Below are 26,347 nucleotides of genomic sequence, written 5' to 3'. Positions count from 1 at the left end.
GTGAGCCCCAGACGCCTCTGGGAAGCCTCGTCTGCAGGGAAAGCTTCACATATCAAGCAGAGATGGAAAGCAGGCCTGCCCTCCGACCCGCCGCGGAACAAAAGGACAAGAGAAACCTCTGTGTGGTGAGAGGAAGCGAGATGGAAGCAGGGCAAGACGTGCTGGGAAGAGAAACAAAACCCCAGCTCTGACCCTGGAAGAAACGGAAAAACAGCTGCGCGCATCAGGAATGTATTACAAAAGATGGATGCATGTGTGGCCGTCTGCATCAGCACTAACGAAGGCAATAGGGCTGCCTAGAGTGTGCAGCATATGATGTATGAGTGTACACGTTGATGTATCAATTGATGAATGACTGATTGACAGCTACACGAAAGAATGGATGAGCGAAGTTCAACGCAAGGAAAGTTGGATGGATTTAAAAAAGAACATAAAAATACGTTTCTGTTTAAGATATTGACAGTATGACTTATTTTTCTTTTGCTCCTTTTAACCGGTTTAATATTTTATTTTGTCCACTTTTGTCATAGAATGTGGCATGCTTTTTTTGTGGTCTATGTTGTGCTGCTGTGCAAACCATAAGACGCAAACTCACAACAGAAATCACGTTTAAGTGAGGATAAGAGTTAACAGACAGTATGAATAAATTGCTTTCTTCATTGTGAAAGAATAGGATACACATCTCTATTTTGAGTTACGCAAGAAGTGAAAGACAAGCCCGCGCCGGATTTCGTGACTCAGTGGACCAGTGCGTCTAAAGCAGGAATGTGCTCGTCACATGATAACGTTATTCTGTAATCATAATCTACCTACCCACGTAACAACTGCAGTAACACAGCACATGTTCTGCACTTATAGGAGAGAAGCCTACCTTAAATAGTCTTTGTGTGTCTGCTCCCTCACTGTGTCTATTGATGATGGGGACAAAGAAAGTTACCTGTTGTTGTTAAAGTTACATTCTACCTAGGACATACATGCACGAGTGAGGTAAGCCACTGGATGGACGGTAACTGCCTGGAATTAAATTCAGCAAAGACAGAGGTCATCCTTTTTGTCCCACCGGAATAAGGCACCCTCCCCACCCCAGTGACTGAAGTCACAAACCTGGCAAACCTGCTAGATAAGGTTACATCCGCCTCATACTCACTGAGATGAGTTAAAAGAAATAGAGAAATATCTGTCTTTTGGGCTCTTGAGGACAGTACTCACTTCTCTTATACTTGCAGGGCTCGACTGATGCAATTGGCCTTCAGCAGGCTCCCTGAAGAAGCCTCAGACCCTGCAGAACTCAGCGCGCGGTGCCTTCTCAAATCCCAAACTTTGAATCAGCAAGCGGGGCTAGTAGGAAACTTCACTGGCTGCCGGTGAGGCATTTGTCCCCTTTAGAAAGACTACCTGGGTTGGGAAACGTTGTCTCGGGGCCTCCGGCCTACTCTGGAATAGCCTACCCTTTGCACTCAAAACAGCTCCTTTTCCATCAGTTTTCAGAAAATCTCTGAAAACCTGGCTTTTGTTCAGCAATAGGACACCTGCTCAGTAAAAGGAGATCATTGTCCATTAAGAGGAGACCAGAACGCTCACCTTCCGGTCTTGTGCAGCGCCAAGATGCCCTTGGGGAGGAGTTTGTGCTTAATAAATCCTTTCGCTTCATTCATTCATTCATTCATACTGCAACCATGAACCCATCTCCTGCAATGCTCCACATCTAGCCACGTGTCACCTACATCGTAGTGGAAGAGGAAGAGGCATCTCCTGCCCTTTGCACTCTAGTGACATCATAAGGAAGGACACCACATAACCTTTGCCTAAAAGAACAAGTTACTTACCTTCGGTAACGTTATATCTGTAAGAAACGTAGGTTAGTTATAGATTCCTTACCTTAGAATTACCCCCCGGCGCTAGACTGGATCTGGAAAGATTTTTGTCAGCAGTACCTCTGTGCGTCAAAAGGTGGCGTCGGTCGGCTCCGCGTTCATCAGTGGCCTCGTGGTCACCTGGATGACGTCGCAGGAGCTACTTAGACGCCATCCTCGCGTACTGACGTGAGTTCTGTACGCGGTTTTCTGCACCAGAAACGCCGAGTCATACAAGACACTGACCACTGGTGCACAAAACTAGGGCCCTGAAAGGATATCCTTAACCCTAGAAATTAGTTCACTGAATGGGGAGGGTGGGTGGGGTTGTAAGGAATCTATAACTAACCTATGTTTCTTACAGATATATCGTTACCGAAGGTAAGTAACTTGTTCAGCTGAAAGAAACATGTTAGTTATAGAATCCTTACCTTAGAATAGATACCCCAGCAATACCAATCCCGGAGGTGGGTCTCTGAACAAAGATCACACCAGAAAGACCTGGAGAACAGAATAGCCAAAGAAGCCGTCTCTCTGGACTTGACTTTCAAGGCAGTAGCGTTTTGTAAATCTGTGCAACGAAGCCCACGTAGCTGCTGACAGATGTCATTCAGAGGAATGCCTCGTCCCAAAGCAGTAGTTGCTGCCATCGCCCTGATGGAATGGGCGCGCAGCCCCACTGGAGGCTCCTTCTTCGCCAAAGAATAGCAGGCTTTGATACACAAAAGGACCCATCGAGAGATAGTCCGCTTGTGTACGGCCCGACCTTTCTTGGCGCCCAAGTAGCCAACAAAGCTCTGGTTATCCACCCGGAACTGCTTGGTGCAATCCAGATAAAAGGAAAGCGCACATTTTTGGTCCAGACAAAGGAGCCTCTCTTCCTCTTTCGAAGGATGCAGAGGCGGAAAGAAGGTGGGCAAAGTGATGGTCTGCCTGAAGTGAAACCTTGGGCAGGAAGGATGGACGAGTCCTGAGAACTACCTTGACTGGATGTACTGAGGTTCCGTGGTTTTCGGGACCGGACTCCATTTTGTTTGCGTTGCTCAAGACGCCATTTTATTTTGCCCTCACGTAGTCCTAGGTAGTAAACGAACGAACGAAGTTGCATGGGCCTCGTTGTTCATGTACGTATTTAAACAGGCCCTTTTCGATTTGCGAGTGAGCTGCAAAGATGCTGACCCCGTCACCTGAAGCTGACCCTTTACGAAGCCAGTTTTCTCTAGCTGACCATTGTCCGAGTTCCCAATCAATGTTCAGGATAGCATTAGTTTTTAGTGTTCTTGCACATATCTTATCCTACTCAACATCTGAATTGTTTCTTTCTTTTACGACTTTTCATTACATGGGTAGTGCTTTCAATTATGGGTTTGTCCGGCTTGTGGTAATCGAATTTGGGACATTCCTAATAATTAACTTGTGGGTTGGTACGATGTAAAGTGAGCTTTTTGGAATGTGATAATGTATGTAAAATGTATTCTATTGGTCAGAATTTGCCGCAGTGGGTGTGCATTTATAATGGGTCGAAATTGTCAATATAAGATGATGTCTCGCTCTATGAAAATTGAACAGTTTCTTGAGTTGTACACCGTGTTGTAGTTGCTGGGATTACTGTGACTAGCTGCAGCTAATAAATTGATCTCTGACACCAACCAGAAGTATTCCGTGTCCCTGTAGTCTAAGACAGGAGAAACCCGAAGACTTCGGGTGTGTCCCTGGCACCGCTGGGTTCTAAGAAAACCCGGTTCTTCAGTACTGATAAGATCAATCAATCAATCAATCATTTGTAAAGCGCACTACATACCCGCGAGGGTCTCAAGGCGCTGGGGAGGGGGGCGGGTGGGTTGGGCGCTACTGATTGAACAGCCAGGTCTTGAGTATCTTCCTGAAGGTCAGCAGGTCTTGGGTCTGTCGTAGGCTCAGTGGGAGGGTATTCCATGTCTTGGCGGCGAGGTGGAAGAACGATCTCCCGCTGGTGGTTGTTCTTCGGATGCGCGGGACGGTGGTGAGCGAGAGGTCGGCGGAGCGTAGCTGGCGGTTGGGGATGTAGAAGAAGAGCCGTCTGTTGAGGTAGGCTGGGCTGGTCTTGTGGAGTACTTTGTGTGCATGGATGAGGAGCTTGAAGGATATCCTCTTGTTGACGGGGAGCCAGTGCAGGTTTCTCAAGTGGGGGGTGATGTGGCCGTGCCGTAGTACGTCGAGGATCAGTCGTGCTGAGGCGTTTTAGATGCGTTGTTGTCGTTTGATGAGCTTGGTCGGGGCTCCCGCGTAGTGGGCATTTCCGTAGTCGAGTCTGCTGCTGACGAGGGCCTGGGTGACTGTCTTTCTTGTAGGTTTGGAGCCGAGGATGAGGACCTCCGTCTTGTCTGTGTTCAGCTTCGGTCGGCTGATCTTCATCCAGTCGGCGACAGCCTTCAATCCTTCGTGGAGGTTGGCTTTGGCGGTGAAGGGGTCCTTGGTGAGGGAGAGGATCAGTTGAGTGTCGTCGGTGTAGGAGATTATGTTGAGGTCGTGTGTCGGGCGACGTGTGCGAGCGGGGCCATGTAAATGTTGAACAGTGTCGGGCTGAGGGAGGATCCCTGGGGTACGCCGCAGATGATCTCAGAGGCTTTGGAATGGAATAGGGGGAGGATGAGGCTCTGGGTTCTGCCGGAGAGGAAGGAGGTGATCCATTCCAGAGCCTTGTAAGAAAGGAGGCTTGGATGAAAGAGCCTGGAGCTCACTCACTCTTCTTGCAGATGTGATGGCTACCAGGAATGCCGTTTTGAGCGTCGGAAGCCTCAATGGACAGTTGGGAAGCTGCTCAAAGGGAGCGCACATTAAATAGGTTAAGACTAGATTAAACTCCCACTGAGTCATAATGAAGAGAATAGGAGGAAAGAGATGAGTTATGCCTGTCAAGAAACGATTAACAAACGGGGAATTGAAAAGAGAAGGGTGATCTGGAAGCCGAAGGAAGGCATAGATGGCCGAGAGCTAGCCCTTGATAGTGCCCAGTGCAGAGCCCTGCTGGGCCACAGAAATAAGGAACAAGAGAACCTCAAAAAGAGGGACCGAGAGAGGATCCACAGTCTTTGCTGTGCACCATGCCACAAATTTGTTCCACCAGCAGACATATGCCTTCGTAGGGGAGAGACACCTGACTGCCAAGATTACATCACAAACTTTGGGAGGCAGGCTCAATCTCCACGCAAGGAGGTGGAGGCTAGACAAGTTCGGGTGGAGAACCGTCTCCTGTTGCTGCGACAGTAGATCCTCCCGAAGAGGCAGACCAGTCGGAGGATCGATGGCCATGTTGAGCAGCTCAGGATACCAAACTCTTCATGCCCAATCCGGAGCCACAAGGAAAACAAGAGCTTCGGTCGCACCTGATCTTCTTCAGCACTCTGGCAAAAGTGGTATAGGTGGAAAGGCATACAACAGACCCAACTCCACTCGCTACAAAAAGCGTCGCCCTGTGAGTGCCGCCCTTTCGAAATTCCAACGCGCAAAATTGATGGCGGATCCTGCTGCTCACTGGAGTTTGATGGGCCTGAAAGATCGGACTAGGAAGATTTGGAGGATGCTGCAAAGGGGGGGTTGGTGGACTGGCCCGGCCTCTGCCCCCTGAACCGGGGCGGTGGTTCCCATGTCCCTGGCCGCCCGAACGTTGGGAAACTTGCTGCGGCCTGTGGCTCTGGGCGGGACGTATCGGGGCACCCCTTCCGTAGCCACGAAAGGTGCGAAAAGCAGACTGCTCAGGGTGGCTGGAGAGGTCCAAGGACTTGGTCATAGCCCGTGAGTTCTTGAAACGCTTTAGAGCTTTGTCCGGTATGTACCCAAAAAGGCGATGGCCATCAAAAGGCATGTCCATGAGGGTATTTTGGACATTCCCCGAAAAGCCAGTCGATCTCATCGAGGCGTAGCGGTGAAGAGCTACTGAGGTGGAAATCGTCCTGCCCAGAGAGTCGGCGGTATCCAGCCCACAATGATTGGTAAACTTCGCCGTATCTCTCCCGGCAGTAACTGCCTGGGAGAGCACTGTCTGGGCCTCCTCCGGACTCTGAGGCAGCACCTGCGCCACCGTATCCCACACAGAGTGGGAATAATGGCCCAATAGACATGCAGTGTTTACCGCCTGCAGTCCCAAGGTGGCGGAAGAGAAAATGTTCTCTCCAAGAGGATCCAGTATCTTGGATTCCATTTCCGGGGGAGCGGTAGGGAAAGCACTCTGGAAGTGGAGGCTTGACCACCAAGCTCTCTGGGGTGGGGTGTTGGGAGCGGAGAGTGGGGTCGCCTGGAGCCAGGCGGTGGCGTTAGGATGATTGCCCATCAACGGGAGCCCCCGTGTTGGGCCTGGGCCAGGTGCCCAAAAGGATGTCAGTAAGGGCCTCATTAAACAGCAGCAGGGGCAGAAGAGCTTGCAGCCAGCTGAAGCACCTTTGCCAGGAGGTAAGTCCTGACCGCCACTGTAGGAAGCTCGAGGTTGAGATCCTCGGCCGCCCTACGGTACACCACTGGGTATGAGGCTCCCTCCTCCTTAGCCTTGGTAGGAGACAACATGCCAGTGTCAGGGGAGGTGTCTAGACCCTTGGCATCCCCCAGTTTCTCTCTCCAGTCCTGCTCAGAGTCTAGCTGATCAATTAGAGAGTCACCTGACCCCTTCCAGTCCTCCTCCTTATCCTCTGGGTGCCAATCTGTCTGAAAAGAGACCCCAGGAGTGAACAGGGGCACAAAAACACCAGTCGGTGCCGGATCTGGCATCGGGCGATGCCAGTCCAGCTCCTTGTCCACGGCCAGGGGTACGACCGGCATCGGTTGCGGTAGTGGAGCCATAGGAAGAGGCGTCGGTGGAGGTTTTATAAAGTCAACCGGCGCCGATCCGGATCCAAGCCTGGATCCAAGGGGGGCCTGTGGCGCCGGGGCAGGTGCCGTTGGCGGAGAAGGCCTAGGACCCCCTACAGTGTCCACGGGACCCGAAGGCAAGCCGGCAGGTTCGGGATGCCCAAAGAAGCCGTGCTTCGCCTCATGAAATTTACGGAGCTGGGCACAAGTCGCCCCGGTCCCGTGAAGGAAGCGAAGCCCGACGTCGCGTCAGCTGACCGACGGGTAGAAGTGACACGATAGTGTAAGTTATAAATAACAGTAATTTTCACACAAATACCAGTGGTTGTAGAAATGACATCCTGTGCCCTTTGATCCCAGGGAACACCACTATTGCCTACAACGACAGGGTATTTTAAATAAGCTTCAAAAAGCCATGGCTACAGTTATCTCACACTGGGGTTAATTTAGACTGGGGCACAGTGGACGCTCAGATGAAATGACCATTCCACCGCCCATTCTAGAGGTGGCGGGACTACTAATTCGGGCCTTTTGCAACCTTCACCTGCTCTGCAAGTAGTCATTCACAGGTGGTGTATGTCTACCATTGGGCTGCCGAGCTTATTGCACTGGGAGTACCGCCCTATTAAGAGCAGTCCATGTACGGAGTAATGTAATCCGTACCCCCAGCGGAATGAAAGACTGTCTGCCAAATAATAAATTAGGCCCTTAGGGCCATATGTATGAACACTTTTTCCCATAGACACAGAATGGGTAAAACCCTTTGATACATCTGCCCCTTAGTAAGGTATTACCAGGATTGTGTAATTACTACAGTTTCTAAGTGCTGTATGAAACACTGCACTTGGCTTCGAATGCACAGTCAGTCCCGCCGGAAGTGTATACAAAGGATTCAGGCTGCAGTGCTGTGCAAGCTTCCTCCCTCCTTACCCACTTTAGTAAACAAGACCATTGCTGGAGACTCTTTGTAGCCGTATCTTCGTAATTAATAGCATGCTGCCTTTGAATGGGCCATCTGCAGTGCAGGCTCAGTTGTGGTTTCAGGGTCTGATCTCAGCACTTCCTCAATTCCAAGGAAGGACAAGCTTCAGGGCGGGGATGTGAGTCACAGAGCTGGGTCCTGCAGAAGACCCTTAGAGATTCTATCTGTGCCATTCACATTCACATGAATGGCCACAAGAGAATCATGCTGTTGTTATCATACAATTGCCTGACTCACACTTTCCCTGTAAAGGAACAAAGCTGGGACCGTATATTTGAATATAGTACTTCATACCTTCTTGTAACTGTTTAAGCACTTATAGGAAAACTATTTACTATCCAATGGAATTGGTACTCGTTTTGCCACCTATAGATGATTAGAAGGCTGCATGAACCCTGTTCAGGGATAGAACCTGCTTTCAGGTATAGTCAATAGGTTTTCCTTGGTTCTTGTCTTATGTAGCTGAGCTCCTCTCCTAGCGTTAGGGTGCATGTATATGTGCCTATTTATGGAGGAGATTGTGGCAGTGATGTCCTTTGAGATGTCATCAGTGATGTCATCAGTGATGTCATTTGAGATGTCATCAGTGATGTCATCAGTGATGTCACTGACCATGTCATGAATGATGTAATATGTGACATCATCAGCAGTGGATTGCGGGCGCGCGAGTTATAGTGAGTCCAACTAACTATAACGTGGGAATTTCAATGGTTTTGTATGAGTAAAATGTTCAGCTAACTATAACTGGTGTGAAACCTATGGTTTTTTCAATGAATTTGAAAGGTTTTTTAAATGCTAATTCCTAACTACAACGAGTGTGAAACCCATGGTTTTTTCAGTGAATTTCAAAGGTTTTTTAAATGCTAATTCCTAACTATAACGATTGTTAAACCTATGTTTTTTTAGTGAAAGGTTTTTTAAAAGCTAATTCCTAACTATAACAATTGTGAAACCTATGTTTTTTTCAGTGAATTTCATTGTTTTTTAAAAAGCAAATTCCTTTGTATATCGACTTTGTAACCTACGAATTTTTTTTTTATTAGCTGTTTTTTATAAGTATTAATTATATATATATATTTTTTTTAAAAAGGATTTGTTCAATGTATATTTTTTTTAATCATTTTTTCCTGGTGCACTCAGGGTGCGCGCACCGGTAAGCTTACCCGTATCATTTTGACTTGGGGCGCTCAGGGTGCGCGCACCGGTAAGCTCTCCCGAGAGCGCAGCGAGAGCGCTATTTCTGCGTCCGTAAAAAAAATATGTATGAAAAGTAAATAATAATGCAAGACATTCAGTACCATACTTATAAAAGTAGTATTTTTGATTTACGAAATGAAAATGATTTTGCATTTCCGTAAAGTTACCAAAACGTCACTCAGGCGCGCCGCGTAAGCGCCCCCGGAAGCGCTCCGGTGCGCGCAGCGTAAGCGTGTCAAGTCATGTGACCTTAAAATAACACTTTTCATTGGTTGCTAACAGTTTTTTTTACAAAGAATGATATCCTCACCCATTTCCTTCACTTCTTCTTTCACTTTTGTGACTGCAAGACCTGTCTTTTTGCTGCTTAATCTTTGTTGGATTATCATGGCTGCCAGAGCATCCAGCAGCAATGATGACTCATAGATGAAGAGCCTCCTCAGCCTAGAGTTAAGGAGCATTTTATCTGGAAATTTTTTGATATACCTGAGGGACGTAAGAAAGTAAATGCTCCAAAGGTGGAGTGTAAGATCTGCCATACTGTACTTTCCAGAGGAGACCCCACAAGGAAGTACAGTTTTGGTAATTCTACCATGATTCACCACGTCGAGAGAAGGCATCCCCAGAACTATGCCCGGGAGAGTGTCAGGGCTCTGGCACGAGAGGCTCCAAGAGATGGTGCCTCTACTTCAACTGGAGGAGCAACTGCATCGGTGAGGGGGCGACCAGAAGAGCTGATCCCTAATATTCAGCCTGCTTTTAATGAAGCCATGATTAAATGCAGACAATGTGATCAGCTACTTTGTTATGGGGAACAAAGTGTTATGCTCATGGTTCGAGCATTAGAGAACCACCGCTGCCGTCCCCAGTCCTAATTTTGATTATTTTTTTTTTGCTCCTGTTGAGCAGTTTCCCATTCCCTGTTTTTGTTTTTGTTCAAAAAAAGGAAAAAAGAAGAAAAAAAAAGTTCTTTTCAGAACTACCTCCAATTCTCATCAAAGAGCTGTATTCTTAAAAAAATGAAAAAGAGTAACTGAAGTGGAGTGCAGTGAGAGAGGAGAGGAAAATGAGTGAGAAAGCAAAGAAAGGGATGAGAGGGGAAGGGAAGTGAAGTAGGGGGACTGAAAGAAGGTGAGTGTGGGGAAGGAGAGTGAGGAGAAGGAGAGTGAACATGGGGAATGTGGATAAGTGAAGAAAATGTAGTAAAAGAACGGGGGTGTGGAAGGGAACGAAAAGAGCAGTGATGTTTAGGAAAGAGTGGAGATACAGACTGGATAAAGACAAGTGAGTGTGTGACAAGGTGAGTAAGGCAGTGAAGAAACAGAGAAAGTGAAAGAAAAAGTGAGAGTAGAAGACTGAGGGCCTCATTTATGAGGCCATGCGTCACTTTTACGCCGCCGGTGCGTCACTTTTTGTGACGCACCAGTGCTGTAAAAAATGCACCTTGTTGAGTCATATTTACAAAGTGACGCATCTAGGTAGATGCGTCACTTTGTAAACCCCTGCGCCACATTATACCTGCGTCAGGTGTAATGTATGCAAAGGGGGCGTATTGACGCAAGAAAGGGTCGTAGAAGTGACGCAGTGAAATCTATGAGATTTCACTGCGTCACTTTTAGGACACCGTTGCGTCAAAATCTTGCGCCTGCCTCACAGCAAGCGTAAGACTGACACAGGCCCTTTCACATGGGGCTGGCACCATGTGAAAGGATGCATTGCTGGAGTTGCGTCACTTTTGTGACACACTCCAGCAATGCATCACTTTTGCGCTTACAGATACGTCAGAAATACTAATGTATCTGTAACTCCTTGCGACATAATGTGTCATACATTAAATATGACGCATGAGTAGAAGAATGAAGGCCTCATTTATGAGGCCATGCGTCACTTTTACGCCGCCGGTGCGTCACTTTTTGTGATGCACCAGTGCTGTAAAAAATGCACCTTGTTGAGTCATATTTAGAAAGTGACGCATCTAGGTAGATGCGTCACTTTGTAAACCCCTGCGCCACATTATACCTGCACCAGGTGTAATGTATGCAAAGGGGGCGTATTGACGCAAGAAAGGGTCGTAGAAGTGACGCAGTGAAATCTATGAGATTTCACTGCGTCACTTTTAGGATACCATTGCGTCAAAATCTTGCGCCAGCCTCACAGCAGGCGTAAGACTGACGCAGGCCCTTTCACATGGGGATGGCCCCATGTGAAAGGATGCATTTCTGGAGTTGCGTCACTTTTGTGACACACTCCAGCAATGCATCACTTTTGCGCTTACAGATACGTCAGAAATACTGAGGTATCTGTAACTCCTTGCGACATAATACGTCATACATTAAATATGACGCATGAGTAGAAGACTGAAGGCCTCATTTATGAGGCCATGCGTCACTTTTATGCCGCCGGTGCGTCACTATTTGTGACGCACCACTGCTGTAAAAAATTTACCTTGTTGAGTCATATTTACAAAGTGACGCATCTAGGTAGATGCATCACTTTGTAAACCCCTGCGCCACATTATACCTGCGCCAGCTGTAATGTATGCAAAGGGGGCGTATTGACGCAAGGAAGGGTCGTAGAAGTGAGGCAGTGAAATCTATGAGATTTCACGGTGTCACTTTTAGGACACCGTTGCGTCAAAATCTTGCGCCAGCCTCACAGCAGGCGTAAGACTGACGCAGGCCCTTTCACATGGGGATGGCCCCATGTGAAAGGATGCATTGCTGGAGTTGCGTCACTTTTGTGACACACTCCAGCAATGCATCACTTTTGCGCTTACAGATACGTCAGAAATACCGACGTATCTGTAACTCCTTGCGACATAATACGTCATACATTAAATATGACGCATCAGGAATGTCGCAAGGAGAGCGCACTGAGAAGTGATGCATCGCTGCTTTCACGCAGCAATGCGTCATTTCTCATAAATGAGGCCCTGAGTGAGAGAGGAAAGAAACATAAGTGAGGGAGTGTGGCTGTGTTATAGGGAGTGAGTGTGATAGAAGAGGAGTGACAGACTAAGGGGTCCGAGAGAATGAGGCTAACAGAGAGAGAATGAGGTAAGAGGAGTGTAGAAGTAAGAGGACAGAGGGAGTAAGAGAAGGAATTAGTGAAGTGGAGTAAGGAAAGTAAGGGAAGGGAAAACAGTGAAAGAGCAAAGTATGGGAAAAGAGAGGAAGAAAAGAATAATGGCATAGATTCTTTCTCATTTCAGACCCATATTCTTGTACCTAACCGATTAAAATTGTTCCCACATATATTCAAAACCAAACTGCACATTTTAATTGGTTGTACATTTCAAGACTTTGAAACTCACATAACATTCACCTATCCCCCCAGTGCTCATTCACCAAGTAACCATGGTAACTCCCTCTTAAACCAGCACACAGTTCACAAGTTCATCATACTATGTTGCAAAAAAATCTATCAGGGTTGTTTGACCTCTCAATCTACTAGCTAATGAAATGAAATGTTTCTTTAAATGACTTTTTCCCAATCATTTAAATGACTTCTTACAAAAAAAAAAGCATGCAGCCTAATTTTCAGTGGAGATTTTTAAGAAAGCACCAATCATTTCTGGTTTTTCAACTGCACTGATTCCCAAGCACTTTTTTTCATAATCAAACTGCCATTTCATTTCCACAATTCATCTGACTAGAAGCACATCTACCTTCAACATGCAAAAAGTCTGGTTTGTGGGTCATAGCTATGTCCACTGGAGTCAAAAATACGCAGCTAACCGAGGTATTTACAACCTTGATTTACTAAATGTGGACATTGTATGGATTGGACAGAGAGGATTGAGAAGTCACCAATTGATACCATTGGTAAAATCCTATATGCATTTACCACACCCTGACCTTATAATTGTGCACTGTGGTGGCAATGACTTGGGCACTTTGACTGGGGTAGGTCTGGAAATGCTTTTAAAGGACATCTTTGGGCAATTGATGTCACTTTTTCCAAAAACTGCCTTGGTATTTTCTAATATATGCCAAAGGCAAAAATGGAACTGGTCCAACCAATTGTGTCCACAGATTGAAAAAGCAAGGAAACATGTAAAAAAATCTGTTTCTGCTTACCTCAGAGACTATGGTATGGGTTCCATTTACCACAACAACTTGCGTTACAACATGCAAGACATCTATAGGAGAGATGGTGTGCATTTTACAGATGAGAGGAATAGAGTTTTCCTCTTGAATATAAGACTCTGCATTGGTACCTACTTGTAGGTACAAAAAACACCCACATAACACAACAACTCTTTTCAGAGCTACCCTACCTCTAAGCACTCTAAATTATTATTTTACTATAATTTTTTACAAAGTTTTTCCCTGTGGTGCGCGTACCGGAGCACGCACCTGGGAATGCACCCAGCGAAAATTAAAAAAAAAAATTTTTTTTTTGCCCTTCAGGGTCCTTCTAGGCCCCCCTCAGAAAACCTAGGGAGTCAGGGGGTGTCTACTCTGCCCCCTTTTAATTATTTCCCCCTTTCTTTTTCACCTCTTGTGTCTCGATTCTACCGAGACACAAGATGGCGGACTGTCCGGACTGTTTAGAATGTTGACAGACACCCGACAGCCAATCGGCTTTCCGCTCGCGCACTCCCGTAGTGCACCGGGTGCGCTCCCCGGTACGCGTACCTGTAAGTGCTCGCAGCGCGCATATAGATATATATGTGTTTTTGAAGTTAATTTTCGTAAAAACCACTGGAGCAATTTTCAGCAAACATAGCAAAGACACATCTGCGTACCAGTCCCTAAAATTTTGTCAAGTTTGGCGTCATTCCGTTCAGCGGTTCGGGCTATAGATTCGTCAGACCGTCCTATGGAAATTAACATGGGGAAACCACGTTTTGGGACCCCCCTTTTTTCTCTGCCCCCACTTCACGAATCCCCCGAAACTTTCAGGGAAGGAGCGGAGCGGAGCTGGCCAACATTTGGAAAATTACACACAAATGCCTCAACCGGCGCCAGAGTTATTCCCAATAGAATGTTGCGGATTTCCTATGGTAGCCAATCCTAACTATAACTACCTACTGGCGACCGCCAGTAGGTAATATGTGTATATATATATATATATATATATATATATTACCTACTGGCGGTCGCCAGTAGGTATATATAGTTAGGATTTTTTCTCTATGGGATTTTTGAAAATTCTATGTCTAATAACTTTGGCGTTTGTGGACGGAATTGGCTGAAATTTTCAGGAAAATGGCACATTTTGTTTCTGAGCAGCCCTTGAAAATTTGGGGGGGGTTCGTCAAGGGGGGGCCGAGAAAAAAGGGGGGTCCCAAAACGTGTTTTTAACATTGAGTTTTCCATAGGGCGGTTGGCCTCACTTTTAGCCCGAACGGCTGAATGGATTTGCACGAAACTTGGCAAAATTGTAGGGACTGGTAGCCCGATGTGCCTTTTGTAGGTCTCAATATATGTGCTCCAGTGGATTTTGAGAAATTAACGTTTAAAAAAAGATATATATCTGTAACAGCGGACCTGGCAGCGTCCCAGGACGCGTACTTTACGCGCAACGGAGCTTTGTGAAGCGAAGCTGATTGGTTCTCCGGCGTCTGTCAACATTCCAAAAAGTCCGTAGCGGCCGCCATCTTGTCTCTCGGTAGGATCGAGAGACAAGAGGAGGTCAAAACAAAGGGGGAAATAACTATAAGGGGGCATAGTAGATCCTCGCTGACCCCCTAGGTTTGATGTGGAGGTTTTAAAAGGGCCCCGCGGGGCAAAAAATAATAATAATAATAATAATCGAACGGCTGAATGGATTTGCACGAAACTTGGCAAAATATTAGGGACTGGTAGCCCGATGTGCCTTTGCTAGGTCTCAATATATGTGCTCCAGTGGATTTTGAGAAATTAACGTTCAAAAAAAGATATATATCTGTAACAGCGCTCCGCTTCGCGTAACGGAGGTTTGCGAAGCTGATTGGTCATTCTGTCACTGGGCTATAGTTGGGCTACATCTGGCTGATATTTGGGCTACATTTGTTTTTTTGTGTGTCTGGCGGCCATCTTTGGGCTACATTGGGCTACATTGGGCTTCATTGGGCTACATTGGGCTACATTTGGGCTCCAACATATATATAGGCCAATGTAGCCCAATATATATTTTTCAAAGTTAATTTTCGTAAAAACCACTGGAGCATATATCTTGAGACATAGCAAAGGCACATCGGGCTACCAGTCCCTACAATTTTGCCAAGTTTCGTGGAAATCCATTCAGCCGTTCGAGCTAAAAGTGAGTCCAACCGCCCTATGGAAATGAAGGAAATGAATGGGTAATTTGTAATTAGCAAATAGCTAATCGCAAACTATTAATGGTAAAGAATCGCTATTTATTCCTTAAAGTTCGCTATTTAGGAAATGCAAAAAACTTTGATGATACATATGGCGGTTCATCTCTAACAAGATAAGAAGCATAGGGATACATTTATGATGACTGGCGCATCACCAGGGATGTGTTAGTCATTCTGTGCCGCTGTTCCGTCACCTATGGTGTGTTGCATTTACAATGCGGCGCATCATGGGGCAAAAACAGCACAGATGCGTGATGTATCTGTGCCGTAAAGGTGGCGCATTGCTGGAGTTGTATCGCAAGTGTGATGAAGCTCCAGCAAGGGTCGGGGGTGCCCCTGTCGCAGGGTTTCTGTTCTCACACAGAACTGTGGACAGAGGATTGGAACCTCGGCGAATTAGGGTGTCCCAAAACTCACGTTAGTAATCAAAAACTCCTTAGCAAGCTAGGTACAGTGTCACATTGGATATAACAAACTCTCAATGTTTAGACAATCCAGAATATGAACTTATAGTACCTCAGGATACGTGGAACTCATGAACAGTCGGTCGTTATATATTTCTTAGAAACCAGAACATGGAGTTAAGAAGAACACATGTGTATTTGAAATGTTTATTTACTAATGCCGTCTTCTCAGGCGTAGTATCTTAGATAATAGAAGTACACATATTATCAGTAGCAAAATTACCAGCATAGTTACTAGTACATAAAAAGCGAATGGTGACAGTATGTTAACATGCTGTAAATTAATAAGAGTTAGCAACACTTATAAGCAGCCGCGGGCCGTGGAGGGAGTTACGGTGGGGCAGGGAGGCGGGGAGGGGGAGGGGCAAGGTAGAGAGGGCTCCACCCTGCTTCTCCCCCTCCCCGCCTCCCTGCCTCACCGTAACTCCCTCCACGGCCCGCGGCTGCTTATATCTCACCCTCTCTAATACACATATTATATTATTTGCTAAGAAGGTCTCTTTGTGTTGGTTTAGGGCGTGCCCATACTTTAGTGTCTTAGATTTGAAGGAATCACATCAGCATACACCAGCTCTCTCTTCATGTGAACCGCATCAACTGTTGTGTATGTGTGTTCGGCAAAGCAATATAAAACCCGCCTCATGCCCAGAATTGGCAGAAGTTGCACTTATGTTATGAGTATGAAGTCGTGGAGATCAGACCTCATAACAATTCTGTATCGTGTTGTTCTTGAAACTTTAGCACTCGCTGTACAGATATAGTTTAACAAGCAAAGCAGATAGTAGAGCAATAACATATTATTCTCATGTAAACCACGATGAACTACTAGGTGGAAAGCTAAAGCAACAACTAAGTGTCGTGTGCAGAAGTTGCAAAAAAGGAAAAATGGCGTTTAAACCGGTAATGAGCCCATGCTAACTTAACACGGTGTAAAGATATCCAGGACCTAGATGACACCTCCCCATGATCCGGAAACGAACTGAATAAGATAATAGAAGTGCCATCTCATGAGAGCAGATTGCAAGTTTATATGTGGACGGTCCGCAAGGTAAAGCATTAAAAACTAGGAAAATTTAATGCTAAAGAAAAATAAAACAGCCAAGTACTTTATCGAGTCTTAAGCCAATAGGCAAGGTAAATAATAAAAACTTGACAAATAAGTCAATGAATTGTCAATGAAATGCTAGTACTCAGCATATCAAACATGAAAAAGGTCTATGACATAACTGTGTATGCAAAATAAGCTGCAACAGCCTCCAATAGGAAGTCACCGTCTTCATCCGAAAACAGTTCAGCCATCCAATTTAAAAGCGGAAAAGAACATACGTGCTCTCCCAGCACCGGATCCTCTATCACCATCAGAGGACAGCTCGGTGGGTTTTCAAGAAAGCTCTGTTCCAAGAAAGACTGTGCTGCCGCCAGTAAATTCCAGGGACCAAGTAGTCCATGCATCAATGCCACAGCCATAATCCTTTCGCCAGGACAAACCAACTCGTGAGTAATGATAGGAGTCATCAGCTGATTAAAGTCGACGTCAGGAGAAACCGGTCCGCAGAGACACAAATCAATGGCCCAATCGAAATCACAGGTCAGGCAGTGAAATACAGGCTGGACACAGGTGAAGTAGGAGAATCGAAAAGATAATCCATATGCCGTGCTTAATATCGCCAACGGCATTGTGCCATAATATTCTAGCATGCGATTGCGGAACAGTGTCAGCAGCTGCAGGGTGGGAGGTTGCATAGGAGGGACATCCATATTTAAAAATGTAAAAAAGCACAAGAGCGTCCGCTGGTAATGCAAGTAAAAATGCCAATCCACGAACCAGAGTGGAGAAAATAGAATGAAAGGAAGCAGGGATGACTCCAAAGATTTTCTCAAATGAAGTCACGAGACCACTGGTAACAACTTTAAAAAAGTGCGCCAGGGTCTTTGTGGAGGATGCGTTAAAGATAGTCGGAACCATCTTGCTGAAATTGAAAGGCAAATCTGAATTAAAAGTATTCCTTTTATCGTAACAGTAAGTGAACGGGTTATTTGCTGCAGAAATGTTCTATTTCCTCCCACACATGAACATAGGGAGTTTTCAATCTGGCCACAAATACCAACCTTGGGACAGATTTCAACGGCATGGCAAGAATAAGAGCTCTTTTGTCTCAGAGAGAGGTGGCCTTGAGTTCGGCCCGTGAAACTTTCGTGCTTCACATAGCGAACACCCGTACAGAGGTGCAGACCCTTTTCAATTAACTCAGAACAATTTTCATTATTGAGCATCAAATAACTACCATTTTCCAACAACTTGAACGTGGGGATGATAGCAGGAACTGGCGTGCCTTGCAACACGCAAGCCATATTTGGTCGGTGTTTGTTGCATGAACCGTGTAACTGTATGTGCCTACACATTAGTGAATGATCTGGCGTCTCAGTGCATTCCTCTCCATTCAGATAAACTTCTTGATCATCTTTGAAACATCTGTATGTGTATGGAAGCGACCAGACCTCATGAAGAAAAGCACTACCTAAAGGTTCATAACGACCTATTGGTATATATTTCATACAATTTGAAAACTTATATAAAGCAAAAGGCAGCGTTATTAAACCGTGGATAAGGCACGTTGCCAAAAAACCCGCAATCCTCTGCTGATGATGTCACTGAGCATGTCATGAATGATGTAATATGTGACATCATCAGCAGTGGATTACGGGTAATAGTATCTCTAGTTTACTCCCCTATAGCTGTCTTTCTTTTAACATAAGTGTCTGTTTCCTTCCCTTATACTTACTGTTTTTGGTTCGCTTCTAGTTCGCGTACCGGCGAGCGAACTGGGAAGCGAACTAAGAGAAATAGAGGTTGGCACAGTTCCAAATATTGTACCAATTTTTTAATAACGGGGAGGTAGTTCTGAAAAGAACTTTTTTTTTATTGTTTTTGTTGTTTTATATTTTTTTTATTATTTTTCGGAACATTTTTTTACTTTTTTTGAATTTTTCTGAAGTTTTATATTTTTTTGGGTTTTTCTTGGAGGGGGCAATGAAAACGATTCATTGTAAAGGGCTCAACAGGAGCAACAAAACAAAAAAAGAAGTATTTATTATTTTGGGCGTTTCGTACAAACTTGCATATGATAGTCAATAGCTCTGTTGATCAGAGTGATGCTTTTTTCTCCGTAGGAAATGAATCCATCGCAAAATACGCAGGTGTGTTTTACTTCACCAAATTTCATTTGTATATTTGGCACCATCTCCCTGCCCTCTGGTCCCGTTACTTCCGGTACAACAGATCTTCTGGCCATAATAGGGAGATTATCTAGGTCGTTCCGAAACTGTGCAGCACTGTAGTTGTTAGGATGCCACCTAGTCATATGGCGATGCATTGTGTAGTTTCCGAAACTGTATTTTTTCTCGGTTCCTCTGGACAGTCTATCTTGACATATAAGGCAAGTTACGTATCTTGCATTTACTTTTTTCTGACCTTTGGGAATTTTAAAAAATTGCCAAATGAAGTTTTCTTTCCGGTGAGACGTCCTGGGCTGCTCAGGCAAAAACTGCCTCTCTTCGTGCTCGTCGTCCTGTTCCTCTTCTTCTTCTTCTTGTTGAATTATAACTTGAGCAGGTGGTCCACTCTTCCTTGGATGTGGTGGAGGTGGTGGGGAAGCACCAGCTGAAGCTACTAAAGAAGCCATTGCTCAGTGATCACAAAGGGTCTTTCTCTCACAATGATGAAAGTCAGAGTGAGGAAAGAAGGAGGGATTTTCATCATTTGGGAAAAACAAGAGTTCTCAACCAATCAAAAGTGTTCATTTTAGATTATATGACCTAGTCTTACATCATTAGGAAACCAAAAGTGAAATGAACCAATGAAAAGTGTTATTACCAAGTCACATGACTTGCTGTGTTTACGTTAAGCGCTTTGCAGGGCCTCCCGGTTTGCTTCCAGAAACCTGCGCTTTGCGACTCGCTTCGCGTACCAGTTCGCTAACGTAGCACGTCATATGACGTATCACGCGACAACGTGAAACGTCATGCGGACGGGAGGCGTCACGATGTTGTTTTCTAACGCGGCACTTGCGGTAAAGAAACGTTTACCGGCTCGCGGTCTATTTCGCGGCATCAAGGTCAGCTAACGGGAAGCTTCCCGATTCGCGAAGCGGGAACGAAGAAAAAAAAATATTAAAAAAAAAAATTATTCATAAACATATAAAATATATTTTTGGATTTAAAGAAGAATACATTTTACAGCTACAGATATTAGCTGTTAAAAAACCAATGAAATTCACAGAAAAAACCATAGGTTATAGACCATATATAGTTAGGAATTAGCATTTACAAAACCTTGAAAATTCACTGAAAAAACCATAGGTTATAGACCATATATAGTTAGGAATTAGCATTTAGAAAACCTTATTTTACTCACACAAAACCATTGAAATTCCATATATAGTTAGTTGCACTAACTATATATCGTGCACCCGCAATCCACTGCTGATGATGTCACATATTACATCATTCATGACATGGTCAGTGACATCACTGATGACATCACTGATGACATCTCAAATGACATCACTGATGACATCACTGATGACATCTCATTTGACATCAATGACCACATCACTGATGATATCATTCATGTGACAATACAATGCATCTCCTCACATTTTAATATAACCTCTGTTTCACCCAGTGTTAAAAAGAGAGTATAATTTTGGAAACCATTGACACACCAATACTAGTTACTACATACGCACTCACTGATTGCTACGTCTACACACACCTTCACTCATTCACCCATACAATCATTGTAAATGTAAATGTAAATGTAAATGTATTGCGACTTATATAGCGCACGTATCACCCGAAGGTATCAAGGCGCTTGCTTAGGGAACCCGTCCTGGTATTCCCCTGTGAGATACCCCGGCAGGGTATCCACAAGGTGAAAGCCAGGCATCCCGCCGCGAGGGGCCGTAGTGGAGATTAAGCAAGCTATTGCCCAGAGTCGCAGAGTGTGACCCCGTGAGTCGAGTAGGCACCGGAGCGAGAATTGTCGAGTCCGTGGAATTTTTGAGCCCGAGACCCGCCGAGGCTGTGAATCGAACCCTGGTCCACGGCCAATCTCAGCTTCCGGGTCTGCCGCCTCTAACCACTGAGCCACGCTTCTCCATTCATACATACAATCACTCATCTTTACAACACTATCATATGCACTCATACACCTATACAGACACTCACAGTCTGCCACTCATCCATGGAGTTACTCACACACCTAGTCAGTCCTGTAAAGAATCAATGACACTTCCATTTTCTTGTCTATACAGTTAAACATAGAGCACCTTACATTTTCAAACATATACTAACACATACTTACCTTCTTATACAATCATTGATACAAGTACAGATTGATCTGCACAGAGTCACACACCTCCCAGCTTGCCACACACACACTCAGTCTCCCATACAAATACTTGGGCAATCAATCAATAACCCATATAGTTACTCATATAGCTACTGATCAACACATGCAGCAGTTTACAGAACAACAGACATAATGATGCACAAATTAAGACAGTTTAGTCACTAACCCATGCAGTCAGTGAGACACATTTAATCACTCACTCATACAGTCAGTCATGCACCTACTAAATCCTTCGTCCAGACACTTACACATCCACTCATTCTTCAATATGTAAGACATATTTAAACTTTATAGAAACAAAAAATCACTGGATGTTGTTATCAGTAATGTCATCAGTGATGTCATTGGAGATGTCATCAGTGATGTCATCAGTGATGTCACTGACCATGTAATGAATGATGTAATATGTGACATCATCAGCAGTGGATTGCGGGTGCACGATATATAGTTAGTGCAACTAACTATATATGGAATTTCAATGGTTTTGTGTGAGTAAAATAAGGTTTTGTAAATGCTAATTCCTAACTATATATGGTCTATAACCTATGGTTTTTTCAGTGAATTTTCAAGGTTTTGTAAATGCTAATTCCTAACTATATATGGTCTATAACCTATGGTTTTTTCTGTGAATATATATATATATATGTATATATATATATAAATATATATATATATTTATATATATATATATATATATATATATATATATATATATATATATATATATATATATATATATATATATATATATATATATATATATATATATATATATATATATATATACTATATATATACACACACACATTTCCTTGATGTCAACAGTGGAAGGACACATCTCATCCAGTCAAAATGAAGGGTAAAAAAGAAATGTTTAAGGGGTGGGGCGAATAGAAAAATATGGAGGAAAGAAATCCAACCAAGAGCAAGAAGCTGAGATAGCTCAGAAAGCCATCAAATCATATTGCAACAGTCTGTCCCAAAGTCCACTCTATATTGTATTTATGCAATGCTGTCTCTAGCAGTACTGCAAACAATAGAACCTTAATTGAAGAAGCAAAGAAGCCAGCAAAGTCAGTTCTAGTAACTTTGGACAATAAATATACCCAAAATGAAATAAAATTCTATTGCAATGCTCTATGGTTGGTAGGGGCCAACTACTCTTCGGGCGTATAAACTTAAAAAAAACTAATTTGTAATATGATATTAAGTCTCATACTCTGGACTTGGCATGAAAATAGCATCCTCCAGGAAGTAACAAGTAGACCAATAGACTTACCACTTCCTCTGTCCCATTCTTACAGGTGGTCCAGACATGAGTATCATTGCTGACTTGGACTTTGTAGGAGGTCACCCAGTCATCTCTGTGGAACAAAACACAATAAGGAATGCTTTAAAAAACTGAAATACATTCAAATATATTTTCCAATTTCCGATATGCAAAATAACATGAGTGTGAAATTACAAAATTCTAATTGACTGGCTCACCATGATTCATCAACATCTTATATAAACTTTTTAGGATTGTCCCCCATGCATCTCATCTCATTACGTGTGTCCATATCCTCGAACAACTAACTGCAATGATTTATATATGGAGCTGTGCTATCTTCTTTTTATGCCAAGTTCAGCCGGTGGTGGCATGCCACCATCAAGAGTAAAGACATTAAAGAGATGGCTACAATGGTAAATATTTTGAATATGGTGTGGTTATAGGGTACAGACAGATACCACATATTTGAATTTGAATTTGAATTTAAAAGAATTTGTAGAGCGCACATACACTATGCAGTTTCTTGGCGCTGGGGGTTATTTTACTGGGCAGGAAAGGAACAGCAGGCTAGGAGCTGAACGCTTGCTGAAACAAAAAAGTTTTAAGGGCCTTACGAAACTCCATGTAGGAGGATGAAAGTCTAACAGGGGACGGGAGTGCGTTCCAGAAAGTAGGGGCAAGGACCGAAAATTTCTGACCTCCCGATCTTAGTTTCTTAAAACGAGGGATTACCAAAAGAGATTTGGTGGACGAGCGCAGGTCTCCAGGAGGGCAGTAGTTAGTAACGGCCGAATTTATAAAGGCGGGAGCCGTGCCCGCACGGGCCTGAAAAGTAAGGCATCCCAGTTTAAACAGGGCCCGTTGTTTGATAGGAAGACAGTGTAGAGCAATAAGCAAGGGAGAGGAATGGTGAGATTTGGATAGGCCATATACCAGGCGTGCTGCTTGGTTTTGTACCATTTGGAGGCGTTGGAGTGCGTAAGCGGGGACACAATTATAAATGATATTTCCATAATCGATCTTAGATAGGACCATAGCCATTAGGATCAGTTTAAGTGCAGGGGGAGAAAGAAAACGAGATATTTTCCTAATGGTGCGCACGGTAAAGAAACAGGAGGAGACAACAGAACTAATGTGGGAGTGAAGTGTCAAATGATGATTGAGTATAATGCCAAGGGTTTTGACTGAGTGTGATGGGGTGGGGGATAAACCTAGAGAAGGGGGCCAAAACGAGGGGGACCAAGGGTTACCACTGCCACCAGTCAAAACCAACTCTGTTTTATCCGGGTTGAGTTTAAGGTGGTTCGCATTCATCCAATCCCGGATAAACAGCATAATGGACTGGAAGCTAGTGATACCTGATGTAAGGGGGGACAGATTAAAAATGAGTTGGAGGTCATCAGCGTAGTTATACACTGTGACCTCCATTTGTTGCAGCGCAAAAATAAGGGGAAAAAATAAAGGTTGAACAAAAGAGGGGAGAGGGAGGAACCCTGAGGGACACCGCATTGCACCCTGCGAGGCGGGGCAGAGAACTCGGCCAGATGAACAGCTTGCGTACGGTCAGACAGGAAGGAGCCGAGCCAGGCCAATATCAGTCCCCCTATGCCCGCCGCCTCGACACGGGATAAGAGAATGGAATGGTCAACCGTGTCAAAGGTGGCGGACAAGTCCAGGAGGACAAGGGGCTGGGGGGTGTTGGTATCAAGCCCCTCCTTGAGTTGATCCATGACCGAAATGACCACCTTTTCGGTGGAATGCAGAGGACGGAAACCCGCCTGGCAGGGTGCAAGGTAGTTACTATCCTCTATAAAAGAGCTTAGAACCTGGGTGACATGGGACTCAGCAACCTTTCCCAGAAACGGGAGAAGGGATATAGGGCGATAGTTTGCCGGGGAGGCTGGGTCCGCCCTGGGTTTTTTTAATATGGGAATGATTGTAGCGGTTTTGAAAGCGACAGGGACAATGCCATACGTGAGGGAATCATTCATGAGAGTGAGGACAGGAGATGAGCAGTCTGAAAAAATCTGACAGAGAATGCGGGCCGGGCAAATGTCAGCTGGAGAACCTGACTTGACACGCTTAAGTAGGGGGAGAAGGGATTCTCTAGTCAGTGCAGGAATGTGTGTAAGAAACAGGTTATTGCCTGGCTTTTGGGGATCAGTGTAGGTGGGCGAGGGGGGGGGATATTAGCCTTAATGTGAACTACTTTCTCAATAAAAAACTCATTGAGTGAGTCACATAGGGCCTGAGAAGGGGGCATCTTAGGCAGAGTTCTATCCGATGAGGCCAGCTCGTGGACGGTGGCAAAAATCTCACGCGGCTGGCTTTCCGCAGCTAGAATACGCCCCGAGAAGTACTCTGTCTTGGCTACTAAGATGTCTTTTTTGTATTCACTAAGGATGGTAATATAGTGTTGTGTGTGGGTCGGGCAGTATGCTAGCCTCCAGGCTCGTTCAGCCTGTCGCACCTCCAGTTTCTTGGCTTTGAGGCCAGGGCTAAACCACTTGTTGGCATTATGTGTGCAGTTGATGGTAACCCGCTTCAGAGGGGCCACCAGGTCGCAGGTTTTGGTAAGCCAGCGCTCTAAGGTGGTTACTTGAGAGTGTAGAGACGAATCCGACAGATCAGGGCAGGTGGTAGTTAATGAGCCACACAGAGACGGAATATCGACTCGATTCCAGTTCCTTGCCCAGGTGTTTTTGGGGAAAAGAGGTGTTTTTGTGATACTAAGATCCAAGGAGAAGGCAAGCAAGGAGTGGTCAGACCATGTGCAGGTCGCAATGATAGGGGCGGAAATCGGAATATTTAATGTCCATATCTGATCAAGAGTGTGGCCCCGGTTGTGAGTGGGCATATGGACGTGCTGAGTAAAATTAAGACTGAGCAGCAATTGGGTTTGGACATTGTATCTTCGGCAGGATCATTAGGCCAAAAATTAAAATCTCCCAAGACTAGGACTGAGGCACTGTTAACTGCCAGGGTGGCCAGCAAGTCCTGAATGGCAGGAAGAAAACCAGGGGATAGCTGAGGTGGTCGGTACATTAACACACATGTAATTGGAATCTTAAAGGAGACAGAACGCACTACAAGGCAGTCTGCTGCTATTATCGCGGGCGATGCAAGTGTCTGAAAGTGGAGTCCCTCGCGAGCAATCAGGGCGACTCCGCCACCTGCCTTCCCCTCCGGTCGGTCAGCACGGAGTACAAAATAGTGGGGCGGGAGGGCCACCAGGACGCTGGGTAAGGAGTCCGGGCGATACCATGTTTCAGTTAAAAACAACAGGTCTGGTGAGTTAGAATCCAAAAGGCTGAATATTTCAAGTTGGTGCTTAACAGCGGACCTTGTGTTCAAAAGGAGAACAAAGGTGGTGGGAGAGGAAGTGGGGATAGAGGGGCACGGAAAAGACACCATCGTGGAAGGGTGAGGGGCCTTTGTGAGGGACAGGGGAGGCAAGGGGTGAGCAATACCAAGGGCCTGAACACGAGACAGTGTCTCAGAATTGAGCAACCAGTAATTTTGGAGAGAACGCAATTGCGCTGAAGAGTATGTTAAAAGACGAGCGTGGTGATGTGCCCCTAGCCCCGGTCGGCCACGGACGGGCGCAGACGGGCCTAACTTTGGCGCAACTTCGGCGCGCCATCGTCACGCCCGCTGCGCTCGTCCGCTGCGCTTCCGGAAACACATGTGCGCTTTATGCGGGAGAGCCTCGGACAATTAGACCGCCTAGTCTGGTCTCTGTGTCCTTCAGGCTGTCCCAAGATGGCGCCCGCTTTCCGCCCGAGCGGCACAGAGAGCCGTGGGAGAAGAGCCGCCCTCCACGCAACGGCAGAGGAGCCGCGATGGACCGGGGCGTGTGCAGCCACAAGAGATGGTAAGCCCACAGTAATGCAGAGTGTCAAAGAATAACAGCAATTTAAAAAAATACAAGGCGCCTGCACCTGATCGTACAGCGCATCAGGATCAGCAGATGCAGGATACAGAAGTAGCGAGTGGCAAGAGCCAACACAGAGCACACTGTAGTTCCTTAGCCTCGT

The 26,347-nt window shown here is 45.2% G+C and overlaps 1 protein-coding gene across 2 annotated transcripts in view; it reads right to left on the bottom strand.

Moving 5' to 3' along the window:
• LOC144817766 (putative carboxypeptidase X1) overlaps nt 1–26,347 on the bottom strand; it is a 268,058-nt gene that overhangs the window by 125,825 nt on the left and 115,886 nt on the right. For both annotated transcript variants that reach the window (XM_078674562.1, XM_078674563.1), the window contains exon 5: nt 22,317–22,401. In XM_078674562.1, the coding sequence (XP_078530688.1) occupies nt 22,317–22,401 (85 nt within the window). The remainder of the gene's footprint in view (nt 1–22,316; nt 22,402–26,347) is intronic.

The sequence above is a fragment of the Lissotriton helveticus genome, chromosome 2_1, assembly GCF_964261635.1.
Source record: "Lissotriton helveticus chromosome 2_1, aLisHel1.1, whole genome shotgun sequence".
Lineage (NCBI taxonomy): Eukaryota > Metazoa > Chordata > Amphibia > Caudata > Salamandridae > Lissotriton > Lissotriton helveticus.
This window is presented reverse-complemented; position numbering and strand designations above follow the sequence as displayed.